Genomic DNA, 18,415 nt, shown 5'->3' with positions numbered 1-18,415 from the left:
AGGATTTCTGCGGAGAACTCGTCCCAGCCCTGGGACTTGCTTTATGTCTGCCAGGAATTCACATTCGGCATAATGTGTTTTAAGCTGTGTGTGTGCGTGTGTGTGCGCGTGTGCGTGTGTGCGTGCGTTAAATTCAGTAGCCACACAAGCCCTTCGCCGGTCAGCCCGGGTGTCCGTGTGCACGTTACCGCCCTGCACACACGTGGTCCGGAATTGTTCAAAACGCCCGCGGTGGCAGCCGGCGAGGCACAGCGGTCTCTGGGGACCCAGAGGAGGACAGAGCCGGGTGAACCCCGGTAGGAGGGTCGCGGAGGCCGGGATTCGATCGAGAGCCTGGGCAGTGCGGACTCCCGGGGGCAGGCGTGCGGGGGGCGCGCTTGGGGACCCGCGCCCCCCCTCGGTGCTCTGTCCCTGGCCGCCTTCCTTCGCCCAGCCGGCTGCCGCCGCGGCCCGCTGCGTGACTCGTGCGTTCCGGGCCGAGTACGGGCTGTCCCTGGCCCAGCCTCAGCCAGACGCGGGGGAGAGACAGCAGGGGCTGGAAGTGCCGGCGGGAAAGGAACTGGCCAGAGAGGAGGAGGAGGAGGATGGAGTCATCCGGCTACGGAGCGCGCTCGGTCCGGCGGAGAGATGCTGGGCACCGAGAACGCGCGAGGGACAGACTGTCCCCAGGCCCCGGCCGGCGGAGGGTCCCCGCCCTGCCCCGCCCCTTGGTCAGAACTGACAGGCTGGGAGGACGCGATCCGCTGATCTGGAACCCCCAGGGGACCCGCGAAAATCGGCTGGCCGTGGCCGCCCGGGTCCTGGGCCACCTGCTGCCGCGGCCCAGCCCGCAGCGGTATTTATACCCGGGAGCTGGCCCGCACGGGGGGGCGGGGGAGGAGGCGGCGAAGCCCCGCCCCGCTCCACGCGGCCCCGCCCTTCTGCACCGCCGGGCTCACTTGGGGCACCGCTGGGGTCGTCTGCCCGTGGTCGGGTGGGAGCCCTGGCTGAAGGGCGGGCCTCCCTGCGGAAGGCGACGTCACGGCCGCTCCCGCAGTGTGAATGAATCAAAATGCCTGGGTGACCGCGGCCTCCCCGGCGGCCGGCACGCGAAGGGTGGAGGGGGAAGGGGAGAGAACGGGCGGGGGAAGGAGGAGGGGAAAGAGCCAGGGCTGCAGCAACAGCGTCTCCTCTACCCGGGATGTGCACCAACCCCGGAGAGCGAGATCAAAGGGATTTGAAACAGACCGAGGGCTGGCGGGGGGAGGGGGCCGGCCAGCCTGTGGAGTCCTGCCGGAGAGGCCGAGGGCCCGGCTTCCACTGTGACTTCAGCGGCCTGCTGGGGTTTCTTGTCATTATTTTCAAATTTCGGAACCCAGCTAGAGGGAGAGAGCCAGCGATCTCCGTAGACTGCGACTCGCTGGCTCTTGCTCCAAGATGATGCAGAGCGCGGCGGTCCCCGCGGAGGGGGCTGTCAAGGGGCTCCCGGAGATGCTCGGTGTGCCGATGCAACGTAAGACAACCCCCTTTCTCGCTGATTTAATTTGATAACCAGACAGCTAACAGCCTCAGCTGGTGCTGGGCGGGCCGGACGCTGCTCAGGGCCCTGGCCAGGAAGGGCCGGTGGCCGGGGCGCAGAGGCGGTCACAGGGCAGGGGCACCAGCCAGAGTGCGTTTGAAGGGCCTGGCTCTTTACTGTTAGGGGCCGAAGGTGAAAGCTTCCTGGACCATACTCGAGGAGGGCGGAGGGTCCCGACACCCGCATCTTCATCCATGGCTTTTCTGGGAATGCCGGGGAGAGTGCTGTTTGGGGACATCAGTGGGGTTCGAGCTGCAGGCCAGGCCTGGGGGCCAGGGTGGTCCCCTACCTCATCCCTCATCCTTGGGTGGCGGTCAAAGCTCGCCGGACCTCTAGTGCAACTTCACCCCGGCTGGCGGGAAGTTGGAGAGCGCATCCCCCGCCCCCCGGGGCTGGCGGCGCGGAAGCACCGGCCACAAGTCTGAGCCGCCCGCGCTCCCGGGCCAGAGTGTCTGGTGCGTCCCCAGCCGCTGCTGCCCGCGGCACTCGCCGCCTGGGGGACCTACTGCTTGTGGTGAGGGAATCTGCTCACCACATTCCAGTTACCCAAGGAATGCAGAGGAGGGAGAAACGCCGAGACGAAGTTGCGAACTCGGGGTTCAGCCTTCGCGCAGGCGAGGGCAGGCCATCAGGGTGGCCCGGATTTGGAGGAGGGAGAGGCTGAGGTGTGTGCGCGCTTTGCCAGCCCTCTCGCTTTCTTCCCGCGCCTGAAATTGGCAAGGCGTCGCGAGCTTGGGGCGTGTTTGTCCCTAGGTCTTTCTGTGTGTATGAATGTGCGCACGCAGAGATTTTCCCGTAGGGAATCTGTCTGTCTCTCACTCGGAAACCAAGAGTCCGCGAGACTGAATATGTGCGGAGACCGAAACAGGTCCCCAAGTGTGGCGCGCGCTCGTGGCGGGTGCAGCCTAAGTCCTGCCCCTCTGGCTGGTGCGTTCAGCAGAGCCCCCCTGGGCACCGTGGAGAGAAGAAGGGTTTTCTCGCTCTGCTTGCCAAGGGGCTGTACTTCCGCCTGCGACTTCTTTAGTGGTGCTGTAGCTACGGTATTTTTTTTTTTTTTAAGAGCAGGCTCACCGAGGGGATTGTGACCGCCTACGAACTAGGGCGCACCAGCGCGCCCTCCTGCGCCCCGGTTCTCCATCGCAGGATTTCTGTCCTGGTCATACCTCAAAGGACAGGCTGGAAAGCCAGTGCCCTGGGCTTCCCTGGGAAGTTTTGGGGAAGGGATTTAAAGAGGCTAGCTCAATTCAAGCCTATCGAGATGTTTCTTCCCTATATCCTACAGTTATTCTTTGAGCCTTTTCGCGTCAACTGTTGGCAGTTTCAACTCTGTGCTGTGTCTTGGGGAATTTACTGCTAAGGTGTTCTGTGGGAGGCGTTGGAGGTTCATGCTGCCTCGCCCACACCCGGTGCCCCAGTTTGAAGAGATGCAGTGGGCTTTCAGCCTCTGCACAAACAGAAACACAAACTTGGCAAAGGTGCCCAAGTCCTTACGCTGCCTGAAGCTGTGCAGGAGGGGAGTGCAGAGTGGGGCAAAGGTGCACATGTGTGATTGTGACCTTGGTAGCCGGTCGGTGGTCTGGGCTCCAATTCTTTGATAAGGAGGTGACCTGTCAGGAACAATGAAGTACCCTATCCTTTTGGGGTATATTGGGCTGTGTGGGGTCATCTTAATTTTTGCTTGTCTTGCTCAGAGACAACTTTGGTGTTGGTCCTCAGGCTCTCAAAATGCCCAGAATTTGGCTCCAGAGCTACAGTTTGCCAAGGCTCTAGGACTGGGTTCAAACTGTGGAACACTAAAGAGGTGAAGAAAGGAATCCTTATCTCAGGGTGGCCCACAAGGTAATGTCAAAACAAGGGTGGGTGATCCGTGCTCTCTTTTGTGTTTCCTCAGTTCAGTGGCCCATGGGCCTCAGGGGGACAGAAAGGTAATCAGCTGGAGGAGAACCCAGTCAAAATTGAGGGTCCCAATCCCTAAAGATCTTGGAATGTTTTTATTTTCCTTTTTCTTTCTTTTTATCTCCCTCCCCCCCACCACCTTTTGAAATGTGTGTGGATTATTCCTTTCCTTACAGCAGACCTGACCACTGGCTGTTAAACTCTTGGTGCTGGGACTGGAGGACAGGTGGGGTGGGTTCCTCACTCCTGTATACCCAACTGTTCTGTTTCCGGGGTTGGGCCCTGGGGCCTAAGACCTCAGTGTGGGGGTGGGGTAGGAAGCGTGTCTAGGGGGAGCATACCCATGGGCCTCAGGGGGACAGAAAGGTGATCCCAGGACTCTTAACCCTGGGTTGGAAGGACAAGGAAATACTCTCCCAGGGGTCCCTCCGATCTGCCAACCAGAAGGTTTGTATTGAGCCCCTCCCCTGAGATTCTGCTTCTTCATCACCTGAGCCACCACAAACGGCGCACAGGTCTAGGGATCCCCTCATCTCCGCCTTTGGTGCCCTTACATCTAAGGGAGTTTGGGAAGAATTTAAAATCCAGTTTGTTTCGGTGGCAGTCGGAATTTTCTTTCCTTTATTTGAGGATGAGCGAAATTCATTCCCTCCAGGAAAACGTTACCAAGTAATGTGATAATTTCTCTCCCTTCGCCAGTTTCTGCCCACATTCTGCCCTCTTCCTCCCACTCTGCCCCCGCCTCCCGCCACCGCTGGCTCCAGGTTGGCTCCTTCGCCCTCGCGGTGCTGCTGTTCCCAGAGGTGGCGCGGACCCATCCTGGAGCAGTGGGGTTCCTCCCGCGCACCGCTCGGACCAGCTCCAGCTCCTCCAGCCGCTCGAAGGGCATCGGCCGGGAGCCGAGAGCTCAGAAAGAATTGGGCGGAGGAGGCTGAGAGCGGGTCCCCCACCCGCTTCCACACACCGAGCTTCTTAGATGGCGGTTTGGTGAGCAGGTCCCGCCACCCGCCTCCTAAGGAGCTCGCCCGCCTTGCTCAGGATGACGGCGAGCGCTCTGTCCCAAGGAGCCCGACGGGTCACTTCCAGGACGCACCAAGGGCCCTTTCGAAAGGGTTCGGTGTCCTTCTGGGGGCCGTATGGGTAGGTTTGGAAAGGGACTTCATCTTAAACTCCTGGGTTCCGACTTCTTGGCCCACGTTTTGGGGTCGCAGCTTGTGGTCGCAGCGCGCTCTCTATTTCTCTTCTCTTTATTTATCTCTGTTTCCGGGCACAGCCTGCCTCTGTCCCCGTGGCCCTTGTCGCCTCTTTCAGGCTGTAGGGACGCTGAGGTCAAGTTCTCAGCGCGCCCGCCGTCGGACAGCGCTCAGTGCGGTAGGTGAGTGCTTCCCGAGCCACCCCCGAAGCTGCCTTCTCGGAACCGAGCGTGGCCCTCCGTGCATCTGGCTTGTGCTGGCCCCTCTTGTCCGCTAAGGAGACTCAGAAAAATGCCGGGTGTGTGGGAAGGTGGGGCGTTTATGCGCCTTTTGCACTCAGTTTTGACCCATCTTCCAACCATCTGCCCAGGCACCAAAAGAAAGAACAACTGCCACCCGCAGCCCAGCAGCGCTGGTCGCAGTGTGGCCACCTCCGCAGGAGAAAGGAGAAACCTGCCAGGTCCCTCCCGGGTGGTAAATGGAAAGTCGGCCCCAGGTGACTGCCATCCACCCCCTTGTGTGTCTCCTAAATGACGACTGCCTGCAAGCCCTGAGGAATCCCGAAGCTTTGGGAAAAGGCCACTTGATTCATTTTGTATTTGGTAGGCTCTGGGTGAGGCACTTCTCTTGGGCGTCGCACTACCCCTTTTTCCCTTCCTGTGACTCATGCTGGGTGAGTGGGGACAAACCTACCAGCGCAGGTCGCCTGGCGAGTTCTGGTCCCCCACGGTGTTTATCATCCTGCTTGGGGATTTCTTGGGGACTCATTTCCCGGGCCAGGGCTTCTCTTAAACTCTGGGGTGAGCCTCTTCTCTCAGTTGCCTTGTCTCATGGTTCAGGAAAAGCCCGTGACAACATAATATCTGTGTATATGTGAATAAAGAGGCTGACCGATTCCAGTACCCAAGTTCAAACAGCAACCGGGCATCACAGACCTCCCGCCCCAACTCACCCAAATATTCCTGGGCACAAGCCAGTTTTAAAGGCCAGGCTAGCTCTCCCCGCCGGCCGACTTAAGCCTAGTGGGTTGGGGTTCGGATTCTCTAACCGCCGGGATCCTGCCCCAGCCCGCAGTCAAAGCTGCCAACTACCCAGCAGAGAATTTGGGAAAGCCCGTCCTAGCTGAGAGCGCCTGGCAGGCGCAAGGGCTCCAGTCTCCTGGTGTCCGAGACCTCGATCCGAGAAGGCTGGGAGGGAGAAGGGAAGTCTGAGAAGCCGCGGGCCCAGAGCCTTGAGCGTGCAGAAGGAACGTTCAAAGCCCGACGCCCAGCTGGACGGTAGAGTGGGTGAGAGGTCAGCACTGAGCGGCCCCCAGTTACCTCGGAAAGTCGGGACTGGGAAGAGGAACCAAGACCATACTAGAGTTGGTTTCCTCCCTGGACCGCGTGGTCTGGGCTCGCGGATAAGCCGAGCCAGGAGGGGCGGCGTGGGGCTGGGCCAGAGCGGAGTCCTCGGGTCTGGGAGCGCGACCTGCATGACCTCCCTGCCACTGGGGCCGGGTGCTTCCAGCCCGCTGGCCAGCGCTGGCCAGAGTGGCCGGGGAACAGACAGATGATGAATTTCCTCCAGTAGAGTTTGCTGTGCACTGCCCTGGGCGCTCGCCCCGGGTTTTAGGAGGTTCGCGCCTGGAGACAGATGAGGACAGGATATCTTACTGGGATAACCGGCTATGGGCAGCCCGCGGCCCGCGGCCAGAGCAGAGGTCGCGGCGAAGTGGGCAAGGGAGGAACTGCCTGCGTACTCCCCGCGCTCCGCATTTGGCATTTCTGCGCCTAGGTCCTTTTCCTCTCTCCAGTCTGCGCGTTATGCGGGTTCCTTTTCTGGGCTTATTCTCAAAAGTAGCCCTGAGGCTCGGCTGATCTGGGATTGGCCAAACCGAGACCTGTTTTCTGACCTTTAGAGCAGTGGCAGAGACACATTTCCGCGAGGAGCCGCGCCACAGGCGCGAGCGCGCCCAGTACGCCCCGCAGGAGAAAGCCGGGTTGAAACCTCTCTCGCTCCCTTTGCGCTTTTCGCTCCAAGCGTTTGGAAAGACGAAAGTAAACCTGGTGGCCCACAGCTCGAGCCTTTCCGTGACTTCTTAACCCTTGGAAAGTGATGCTCCCAGTTCGGGAGCCTTGGCTCTTCCTAGTCGGCAGACTATCCGCGCGGCCCAGTGATCGGTCCGGTTCCGTGCGCCTCTCAGCAGTCCGTTTAGCGGACCTTGACCAGCACTGGAAACGCGACGGGCTCAAGAGAGACTCTACCCAGGCAGCCGACGATGTAAATTAAATTCCACCAGTGGTGACCCTGTGCGCCCGGCAGGCGAGCCGGCGCAGGCGGTGGGTTGCACACTGTGTGTTGGAGCCGGCGGCCTAAAACCCGGCGCGGGCTTCTCTCCGTGTCACCCAGGGGTTGGTTTTTTCCCAAGATGGGACATTTTTTTTTTTTTTCCTTTTTCTTTTGGACAACAAGACGAATTGGTCTAAGGGACGGAAAGGTGGAAATGAAGAAGAAGAAAAGGATTTACGGGGAAAGCTGGGGCAGGATAAAACTGGTGGAGGCAGAAAGTTAAAGGAAGGACGTCGGAAGCTAGGTGTGCCTCCCTCTTGACCTGCCCAAACCAGAGCGGGCTGAGGCCAGAATGTAGTTTGAATGCTGCGGGGATTAGGGCAATGGGAGCCCCCAGGACGCCTTGGAGACCGCCTACCTGACTGCAAACACCAGGGTAAATTTTAAAAATCGAGTCCTGCTACAGGTGAGGCGGAGGTTGGGGGGAGGCAGGGAGCCGACAAAGCAATTCCCTCCTATCGAGTGGACAAAAACACCCGCCACTGGGAGGCTTGTATTTTGAACAGCGACCTGATGACCCCGCTGACCAGGTGCAGACAGCCTCAAGTCCTAAATATTTGCATTGTCCTAACTTCCCATTTGCCTGGGATTTTAGCGCCCTTTCACTCTGTGTTACAGTCAATTAGTGATTACTTAGCACCCGCATTAGCAGGCGACCCAGAGAGAGCCCGGCGATGCGGAGGGGACGTGGGGCAAGGAGAGGGAGGTTGCCTTTGCAGTCCTGCAGGAACGGAAAAATATTTAACAGGGATTAACCTTTTTTTCCCCCTCCATTATGTGGTGATTTTTTTTTTTTTTTTTTAATCTCGTTGAGCTTCTTGTTTTGGGCAGGGATGGTGGATATCTGGTGGATTTCTCTGGCTGGGAAATTTGTGCCCTTCCCCAGTTGAGGAGTTGTGGATGGGGGAGGGTGGGTGAATTTGGATGAAGGGACCTTGTGCCATTTATTTCAATTAGGGAGATTTATCAGGAATAGAACTGCCAGGCTTTGGAAGGAATAGACTTGGAGCCAGTTTAGCTGATGAGAGGAGGAAAGAAGTAATATTGCCCACTCTGGGCAACTCAAGGCTGGAGAGAGACTGAAGCAGCATTTCACTGTGGCAGCAGCAGATTCATTACTGTATACACTGCTGGGTTTGGAGAATTGGATCTGGTGGGGGGTTTACTTCTGTAGTGATTTCTGCCTTTTCTGCCTTCCTGGAATGAGAGTTAACAATGACTATAGTACAGGTGGGAGCAAACGGGGTCTACTGCTTTTAGTAAAATTCCAGCCTGGCTTGGTGGCTTGAAAGGCTTCCTTTTTTCCTTCCTGCTTTGCTCCTTCCCTTCTCTCCATCCTTTCCTCTCCCTTCCTTCCTTTTGTGAAATCTTTGTGGGAAGGAACATGGGATTGGGCAGGAGTCACAGCACCTTTCTTTGGAGGTCATGCATCCAGCAGGCTGCAGGATGGTGAGACCCCTCACTCACCCTGTGTGGAGGAGCTGTGGGAGGGAAGTGTGTGGTAGGTGTGGGACAGTACCCACCTGCCAACTGGGCTCCTATTGTTTTCGGAAGGAAAAAAAATCAAATACAAATATGTGCTGCTGTGAGGTTTGCCCTATGTTCAGTCCTCAGTTTTATAGGAGCCCTGATCAAAATGGAGTACAAACCAACCATTTTGAGGCACTGTTGTTGGGGATAGGTGGACAGGTTAATTGGCGAAATTGAAATGGATTCTCCCTTAGAAAATGTACTTTGGGTTAACTGTATTAGTGGCCAAGTGGATAATCTTCCTGGGAACCCAGTCCTGAGGCCGCCTGTTATTTTGGTGCGTTTCTTTTCTCAGGTCTCCCCGCCCCCTGCACTGGCTTTAGTCACAGATGTTTTACTGCGGTACCTCACCCCCAAATGCCTTTAAAGTATAATTTGCTTTAATTATAATGTTAGGGGGTTAAGGGATTGGTTCTGGGAATAGCTTAATAGAGATAAAACTTGCAGCCAAATTAATTGAAAGTTTCTTCTTATGAGGGAGAGGCTGCCAAACACATGGGCTATTGCTACTGAATGAGACATCAGAAAACTGCATCGTGGAGATTTAGCAATGATTAAATGTGAAGATGGAGTGGAGACAGAGATGTGCCCACAGTATTTCCATACACTCCCATGTATTCGCTTAGTATGATTTTTCTGTTTTATTTGCAATTACTGAGAATATTTGATATCCTGCTGAAGGATACTAATTCTATGGCATTCTATCATCTGGAAAATAATCTTGTCCCTCGAAGTACATATTGACATTGTGTATTTCTGTTGCCACCAGACACCTTCTATTAAAACATTCTCCAAATTACAGTCTTGAAATGGTAGCATTGAAGTGAACTCAGTCACATTTTTGAATTGGCTCTTTTATTGAAGAGGTCACTCTTTTTGAACTAAGCACAAGAACAAAGGAGATTTTCAAAGGGGCCCCAGAGGAGCAAGTAAAACAAATAGGATCTATTGTGGGGCAGATTCTGGGAGGGAAACAGAGAAAAATGACAACCCAGGTATGGTCATTTCCAGGTGTGAAGCAGGACTTTCTTCTAGATGCTAGTCATTTGTCAAGACAAATTAAAAATAAAAGATCCTAGAAATTAGACAAGATGTGTGTATATTGATGCTTATTAAGCATGTAAGTGGATATAATTATGATAGAGAATATGATTGACCTTAAATGTAATACCAATTTTTAAAATTAGGATTTTTAAATATTTTTAAAAATTAGGATTTTCAAACATTTCCTGCTCTCTTTGCTTAATGCTGTCTGTGGTCACCATCACAAAATACCATAAAGTTCAATTGAACATTTTGTCCTTAAGTTTTTAAGTATTAATATTTGATTTTATATGTAAGCAGTGTTGTTTATTCTTGCGAGATTATGAAAATCACTTAAGAGAGATTTTAGAAGACATTTTGAAAAATTATTTTATGATCTCTTCAAAACACCCAAGTTTAGAATAAGCACAAAAAGTTTTAAAAAAAGGAAACCACAAAATGAACTAAAAACCACTAAAAGTGAACTGTCCTTAATGACAAAGAGCCAAGAAAGTCATCTAGGCAGGTTTTGTCATGGGTAAAACCAAGTCTTGGATCTCAGGCTGTCCCTCTGTGTAAGCAGGGCACAGATGAGCCAGTAACAGCAGGTGATTCAAAAGGAAAGTTGTGACCAGAAAACAGGATTTTATTGTCAGGGGTAATGTCCTCTTTGTGTTGGAAAGCTTTACTTTTGAAATATTTATCTAGAGGATGGAACTTTAACTTCATTTTAATTTAACTATAGCTCCCTGCTGATTCCTGGACATACAGAACTCAGGGGTGAGTTTAGGCAGGTGTGCTATAACTTGCCCTGTCCTGGGGTCTTGGGCCATTGATCACTGTAGGGCTAGTCATTCACAGCCTGAATCAATGAGTCCCCAGTGAGAGTATTTCCCAAACCTGCTTTTTAAAACCAGCCTCCCGCTTTCCTTCTGAGGGGCTGAGGCCACCCAGCATCTAGGTCTGCCTGCTGTTTTCTCCTCCTTACATGGGAGGAAGGAGTCCAAAATTCCAAGGAAAGCACTTGCACAGTATTTCAGTTGTACATGTGTTTCCTTCAAGCCCCATTTGGCTTCTCCTACAGTTAGTGGTCAGTAAAGAAATGAAAATAAACAAAATGAAGTGTTTTGGCCAAGTGTTAATTAAGCTCAAAACCCACTAACTCCTGGAGTGAGGTCACCTGCAAAAGGATTTGGGGCAAAACTCCCAGAGAGAGACAGCTCTGGTGAGCACTCGTGGAAACCCTGGTCTTCAGTCAGCCCCAGAAACTGCCAGAGAGAAAGGAAGTTTCTTTCCCCTATTCTGCCCCAAACTGAGTGCCCTTGGGGAGGCCCCTTGTCCTCATGACTTTCACCTGTGGACAATGCCCACTTCTCGGGACACTGGGAAGGGTGAATGGGATGTGAAGGTACTTGGCAGTAAAGTGATGGCGATCCTAAGGCATTTGGACCAGGGTCACGAGGGATTCCCATTCTGCAGATAGAGGGGACCGGAGCCCTCCGGTGTGTCCTGGGAAGATGGACCAGCCTAGCAAGCAGGGGAAGTAACCGTGGGATCTGCCCACAGAGAACCCTGGAAGCTTCGCCCACGGTCCCAGCTCCCTTTCTTGAAAGCAGCTTTGAAAATCTTGTCCCCCGAGCATTAGGGGGACAAGATTTTCAAAGTTCAATTACAAAATAAATTTAAAAAATAAAATTAAATTAAAAAAGAAAAGAAAGAAACAAAGAAAAAGGAACTCTGTTTCTTTAAAAGACAGTTAAGAAGCCATGCCTCAAAGGACTCCAAGTCCTGGTGGTACGTCAAGGTTCACATTTTACAAGATATTGTTCCAGTCTCAGAGCAGAGTCAAATAAACATCATTCCTATCTGTACAAAACAACCTGGTTTTTTAAAATAGTAAACTAATGCACCAGCATCATGATTCCAGTGGAAATATCTGAAACCAAGATTCGTTTTCCCAGGGAGGTACACACTTTGAATACATTTTGGAAACTGGGGTCAGGTGTGTTGATTCTGGCTGGAGGCTCCTTAGTGGAATTCTTTTTTCCTTCACCCTGTTGATCTTTGGTGACCAAGGAGATAGAAAATGCCATTTTAAAAAAAAAAAATTAAAATCGATCAAATAAACACAGACCCTCTGTGAAATGTTTCATGGTGGCTCCTGGTTCCTCAAGAGCAGTTTCTTGGAAATGAAGAAACGTGAGCAGGGAATAAAAATGCACAGTTCTTATTAGATGGCACTGGGGGTGGGAGCAATCTGGTCTGCCGCAGACCACATCAGACCTCTCGATCTCTTCCGGGTCCCAGCTTTCTAAAACTTCTACTGGAGGAACTTGGGGACTTAGAAACAGAACCCGTTTTCTGGCAGGCCACTCTGAAAAATGTGCTGAGTGCAACCTACTGCAGAACTTCAGGTACTCCGAGGGCTCTGTGTGGTCTATGGGCTTCCCCATGAAGAAGTGGGTTATGGCTACCGTCAAAGAGTCTGGACCATTTCTTATCAAATAAGAATCAGTTACTTATCCTTTGAACATTTAGATGTCTCTAGGAAAAATGCTAGAAGCCTCAAGTGTTCATTTGAACCCATTTCCCTCTTACCTAGATGCAGGACAGCAACAGTGAGTGACGTCAGGCAGTCAATGACCTCAGCGTCTGTTTTCAACACTCGAGGGTGTGGAGGGGACCAATGTCTGGCAAATTTGCCCTCCATGTGTAGAGAACTCCGCCACATTTCTTTATCCTCAAGAGAACACACATTTGCAATGTTGCATTAATCTGCTGTTTATCCACTTGGGTGATATTAATTAGAAAGGGTGTACACCTGGATATTTTAGATTTAAGAGGATAGAGGAGTTTCCAGGGTTTTGGTGGGGGCAGGGGGAGGATAAAAGCTGCCTTTTGGTACTGGGAGTTGAACTCAGGGGTGCTTTACTCTGAGCTACATCCCCAGCCCTTTTCATTTTTAAATTTTGAGACAAGGTCTTGCTAAGTTGCTGAGGCTGGCCTCCAACTTGTGATCCTGCCTCAGCCTCCCAAGTTGCTGGAATTACAGGCCTGTGTACACCTGAAATAGTTTAGATGCTAATTAAATATATAAATTAATCTTATTGGTGACTGATCATGAGACAAAGGAGAAGGGAGCTAGCCACTGATTTGGCCAATGCTCTTGTGGAGTTGGGTGTGTCACACTCATTAGCCTATGTGATCACAACACAGCAATAACTGACTCGTGCCACTGTCCTCATTTTATAGATAAGAAAACCAAGGCTCAAGGAGATTTAGTAATTTGTCCAAGATCACGTTCAGGGTAGAATTAGGGTCTAAATTAAGGTCTGACTCCAATCTATAACAAGTTAGCAGATGTAAAGATTTGAAAGTCCAAACTCTGCACAGAACTGAAAACTTAGAAACTCATCCAGTATCTTCCACCCTCTCTAAAACATATTTGAGGGGTGTTTCCACTCCCATGGCTTCCTATTTCTGTCACTCCTGCCCTCCCCACTACTTCAGGACTGGACAGCTCCTGCACTCCCAAAGGCTTCCTTTCCTTAGGGCTTGACTTCAGAAGAATTGGCTTTTTGTCAGAGTGACAGTAGGAGTATGGAGGGGTGTGTGTGTGTGTGTGTGTGTGTGTGTGTGTGTGTGGCTGTGTGTATGGTTGAGCGCATGTATGTGCTATATGTGTGCCTTTGAGCATTCATGAATAGGTATGTGTGTGTGTGTATGTGTGTGTGTGTGTGTGTGTGTGTAGGAGTGTGTAATGGGTGTGTCTTTGTGGCCAGTGGCCCATCTTTCCCTGGTCACTGTACACAGAGCAGCTTTGAGTTTATCTTTCTGCCTCTATTTCTCCTCTAAAATGACAGGGTGCATATGAGTTCACGTGTCTCCTGGTGTATCTTTATGTGTGACTCCTTGTCACAAATACATAGACTGAGTCTGTGTTTTTCTGTGTGTATACATAAGTTTGTGTGGGAATATATATATATATATCTCCATGCATTGAATGTGTGTGTGAAAGGGTGTCTGCAGGGAGACACAGATTCTCTCCCTGTGGGCTTAGGTCTGTGCCTTGACCCATGTCACTCAGGGAACAGGACTTTGGTGGGAGGCCCTGCTGATGAGGAGTGGTACTGAATTGAGTGGTTCTGCATCCATCCATTCCTGGGCTGTTCCAGGAGCTTGCTATCTTTTCATGCCTGAGTTTACCCTCTGCAGAGACCCAGCAGAGATCATCACCACAGAACACTCGTGCAGTTAAGATAAAAACTTTCATTTTAAATGAAAGGACCCCTCCTATTGGGAACTGGGTTCATGGAGCAAGATCTGTCATTAGTGACTTCAAGGATCTGGTTAAAAATCAGTTTTTGTTTGTTTTGTATCAAGGATTGAACCCAGGTGTGCTAAACCACTGAGCCACATTCTCAGCCATACACACACACACACACACACACACACACACACATTTATTATTATTTTTTCTTTTTCTTTTTTATTTTGAGATAGGGTCTTGCTAAGATGGTTAGAGCTGGGTTACTGAGGCTGGCTTTGAACTTGTGCTCTTCCTGCCTCAGCCTCCCGAAGTGTTGGGATTACAGGTGTGCACCACCATGACTGGCGATAAATTTCAGTTTTTAATGTGGGATTCCATGATATAAATGAAGTGTGAAATGGTTGAGCTTACTGGGGATTTGGCAATCCTCTTGCCTTTGGAAATTTTGGTTGTGACTTCATTTCTGATAGGAAACCTATTTGACCTCTGTCCTATTCAGGCTCTTCGGATTGGAAAGTGATGAGAAGAGCCCCCAAAAGTGTTTCTATTGTCACTCTTGAAAAGTTTCTAGAGAGTGTACTTTTCTTAGTAATCATGCGGGGGCCATGCGACTGAACTGTGCGGCCTGCGTTCATAGGTCTTTACCCCCTCTCAGGTAGGAAGGGGGCTGAGCTTGCCAGGTGCCACTAACAAGCTGGCACTGGGAGCTGGTGGAAGGGATTCAGGGGTGGGGTTCCTGCTTCCAGCCATCCCCTGGGCACTGGAGGACATGCCATATGACACCTGCGTATTCTGCACAGATAACCTAAATTTGTGCCTCAAACATTTCCATCTCCCACAAGTTAGGGAGCACAAGAGGCCAGTGGCTCAGGTCCTTGTCACTATGCATGGAGGGGTTCCGAGATGCCTCTCTGCCTCTTCCATTTCCCCTCTGTAAAGTGTCAGGGTTAAACCAGGTGAGGTGATGGCTCAGGACCCTCGGGTGCAGGGAGGGCTTAGTCCATCTCAGGGGAAACACCAGCTCTGTCTGTTCACATCTGGTTCCCTGGCTGTGGGACCTTGGGCACACTGCTGACCTCCAGGCTGCACCTTATCTGTGAGATAGGGGCGACGATGCCTTCTCACTGAGTTGTGTGGATCAGCGAGTTAACAGACGTTCAAGCCCTGGCAGAGCTCACAGCAGGCTCTTGGTGCCCAGCTTCCCTGTTATTTTTTAAATATATAATTTTTTTTTAGTTGTCAATGGACCTTTATTTTTATTTATTTTTATGTGGTGCTGAGAATCGAACCCAGTGCCTCACACATGCTAGGCGAGTGCTCTACCACTGAGCCATAGCCCCAGCCCCAGCTTCCCCAGCTTTATTACTGTGGAAGCTCTTTCTAAATTATCTTAAAACAAACAAACAATCATCTCTCAACCAATCAACAGTGGAATATAGTGGGAAAGGTTTTTATTTTTTAACTCACAGTCACCCTTAGTGTACCTCTTACCTTTGTGCCAATCCCCAGGGCCCACTTTGTCCCAAGGCCCACTTTGGTTGCATGGGGACCCCTACTTTGGGCAGCCCACCGTGACCTGGCAGAAACATGGCTCCAAGCTGAAAGGACTGTCTGTCTGCTTTAGTGTTGGGGTCTGGGAGTCAACGCTGGCACCCTCAGCGTGGTTAGATCTCCGGGCACAAACCTTGCTGCAGATGAATTCTGTGGGCATACGCCCCCGTCTCCTGCTCTGTGTGGCTGGAGGAGAGAGCCCAGCCTTCCTCCAAGGCCCCTACATGGCAACCTCCCGGCAGGACTTGTGGCCTTACTGGTCCAGGAGCCAGGGAGGTTCTGGGGCCCGGCTGCCTCCTGCCTCCGCTGCCCAGGGCCACCAGAGTTCCCTGGTGCTCAGAGTGTTAGTGGAGCACCCTGTGAAGACGTCTGCCTCCGGAATCTAGTTTGCCTGCGTGGAGTTTTCACGGGTTCCTTCCTGGACGCTTCACAAAAGGCCCCTGAGCCCAGTGGGCAGCACCACCTCCTTCTCACAGTGGGAGCTGGAGCCCAGGAGCTCAATAATGTGTCCAAGGTGAAGGCGTAGAGGAGGATTCGCCCACTCAGGGGTCCTTCCTGTCCCCTCTTATTACATGGACATTCTTGTAGCCACGGTGTGCTTGGCACTTCGTCGGGCACATGGGACCTTCTGGACAAGTACTTATGAATCCAACAGTTTCTTTCTCAAGGAGGAAACCCTTTGAAATGGAAAAATCCCACAGGACAGGGACAGTTGGCAGTGTCCACGCCTGCATGCGACTCCCCAGAGTGGCTCCTGGTTCTTGGCCTGAGCAGGGGGGAAGGCAAGTCACTGGCTTGTGGGTCTGACTTTTATGCAGATGCTCCTTGTGCTGACGTCATCAGGGAGCAGGTGGGACTGGACTTAACTGGCTCAAGGCCAGCGCTTGCGCACCTAGGGCTACAGATAGCATTTACCCAATAGCCCATTTTAAATACAAGTGTCTTAACGTGAGAAAGCCTTCTCTCTGTATAGGTTTTCATGTGTTAAAGTTTTCTCCCAGTGCTTTGAGAATTCCCTAATTCACTAACATTTTAAGAGTTAATTTCAACCATGAACACGATATGAATGGACAAACACGTGTGATTCCTGTGAGATTTGGTTTTAGGAACCTGGGGACATTGTGGAGTGTCTCTGAGGTATTGAGCAACGGTGTCACCTTGGTCCACTTTGGTCCCAAGGATTCCCCCAGTTGTTACTCAGAGATCAACATTCACGGGGATACCCTTGCATGCCAGGCACCTGTTTCTGGTGAGAAGGACACAGGGCTCCTGCCTCTTCAGGATCCCCCTTTTAGTGAGAAGACTGCATGCAGACAGACATTAGCAGAGAGCTGTCTATAGCGGGTGGAAAGCCCCAGATTGGGGACCTCAGAGGCCCTAGGTCACAAGGATGCTATAGGTACCTTCCCCTTTGGCGGGGTTACAGGGGAAGTGGTTAGAGACCCTAGCATTATTTGTTTACCCAACCATGGAAGCTTGACCATTTTGTAGATTTTGGAATATTTGATGACTCAAAATACTATCAACTCTCTGAGCAAAGAGATGGGATGTCCGAGCAACAGACCTTGGATAGGAAGCCAGACAGGAACGGCGGGAGGCAGAGGCTAGGGTTCAGTTGCAGACAACAGATTCCACTTTCACGGTTTAAGTGGAAAGTGATTCATTACCAGGTCTTAGGTGGCTTTCAACTCAGCAGAGACAGCTCTAGGCCAAGGTTCCAGGGACAGCCCCCAGGCCCCCAGGATTTCCGTGCCTTTGCCATGATCCATCAGGACCTTTCAACCAGAGCAACTCACCACCTTTGCCATGGTCCACACCAGTACAAGGGGAGCCTACCCCGCAGCTGTCCCCTGAGTTAGAACTCAGAATCAGAGCTGCAGGGAGATCTGGAAAATCAGTGTGTAACTCCCCTGTCGCGGCGCAGGAAGGCATTCAGGAAGGATACTGTTGGAGCCAATCCACGGTACCTGTTGCAATTCATGCCAACATTGAGGTTCCCTCTCCAGGAGCACCTTGGGCCTGGCCTTCTCCGCTGCCCTGTGTGGCCCCCACCCCCATATAACTTGCTTCGCAGGCCAGAGGGCCTCTCCTGCAGCCCATGGCAAGCTGGGACTCACTGGGGCCGAGGTTCTCGGCACAGCTTCACCCCACGGAGAACAGGTGGCAGCCTTGAGGGTCTGGGTCATGTCGCTCCTGCACAGACAGGGTGGGAAGGTGTCCCCAGGGCCTGGGCTGGTCAGCAGGGCTAGGTGAAGGCTCACGCTGCCTCTCCCTTCTCTCCACAGAGATCCCCCAGTGCGCTGGCTGCAACCAGCATATCCTGGACAAGTTCATCCTGAAGGTCCTGGACAGACACTGGCACAGCTCCTGCCTCAAGTGTGCAGACTGCCAGATGCAGCTGGCCGACCGGTGCTTCTCCAGAGCGGGCAGCGTCTACTGCAAGGAGGACTTCTTCAAGTACGTGGGGACCCTGGCAGCCCCTTCCCTCGCCTGGCCTGTCCCTGCCCGCCCCGTGCAGCGAGGGGGATGTCTGCTGTGGTGGGGGGGGCAGAGGACGCCCCTGGCTGGGGTGGGTGAATCCTGCTGGTGAGAGGATACCCCTCATTGGGGTCCCCTTCTGATCACCAGCCAGGCCTCACCTGAGCTGGCGGGAGCGGGGACCAGCTTCCCCGGGGGAGGATTTCTGCACATCTGTAAGGAGTCGCTCTTTCTGTCCTGGTGAACTGGGGCCCCAGGGCACTTGGCTGTTTCATTGCAGACGTTCAGAGGGTGCTTTAGTTCTGCCCCACCAGGCTGTTTCAAGGGCCCCAGAGGCTTGGAATAATCGCCCTGGTGGGAGTCAAGCCTGGCGCCATCAGCGTTGCCAGTGTAGATGGAAACATGATGAAGAGGCGCTCTCCTGTGACAGTGAAGAGCCTGAACCCAGTTATTGGCTGTGCATTCATGGGCAATTACTTACCTTCTCTGGTTCCCCCTTTTTTCTATCTGTAAAACAGGGCTGCTAATAATAGTTCCTACCTCATTAGGTTGTTATTAGCTTCAAATAGGTCAACATGTGTAAAG

General features: G+C 52.4%; 1 protein-coding gene across 1 annotated transcript in view; it reads left to right on the top strand.

The window, feature by feature from the left end:
• Positions 1 to 1,416: 1,416 nt before the first annotated feature.
• The window catches only part of Lhx4 (LIM homeobox 4), a 37,271-nt gene continuing 20,272 nt past the window's right edge, over positions 1,417 to 18,415 (top strand). The window contains exons 1-2 of the mRNA XM_076831975.2: positions 1,417 to 1,492; positions 17,638 to 17,809. Of these exons, the coding sequence (XP_076688090.1) occupies positions 1,417 to 1,492; positions 17,638 to 17,809 (248 nt within the window). The remainder of the gene's footprint in view (positions 1,493 to 17,637; positions 17,810 to 18,415) is intronic.

Source organism: Callospermophilus lateralis, chromosome 13 (assembly GCF_048772815.1).
Source record: "Callospermophilus lateralis isolate mCalLat2 chromosome 13, mCalLat2.hap1, whole genome shotgun sequence".
Lineage (NCBI taxonomy): Eukaryota > Metazoa > Chordata > Mammalia > Rodentia > Sciuridae > Callospermophilus > Callospermophilus lateralis.
The sequence above is the reverse complement of the archived record's forward strand: the minus strand, read 5'-3'. Positions and strand labels throughout refer to the sequence as shown.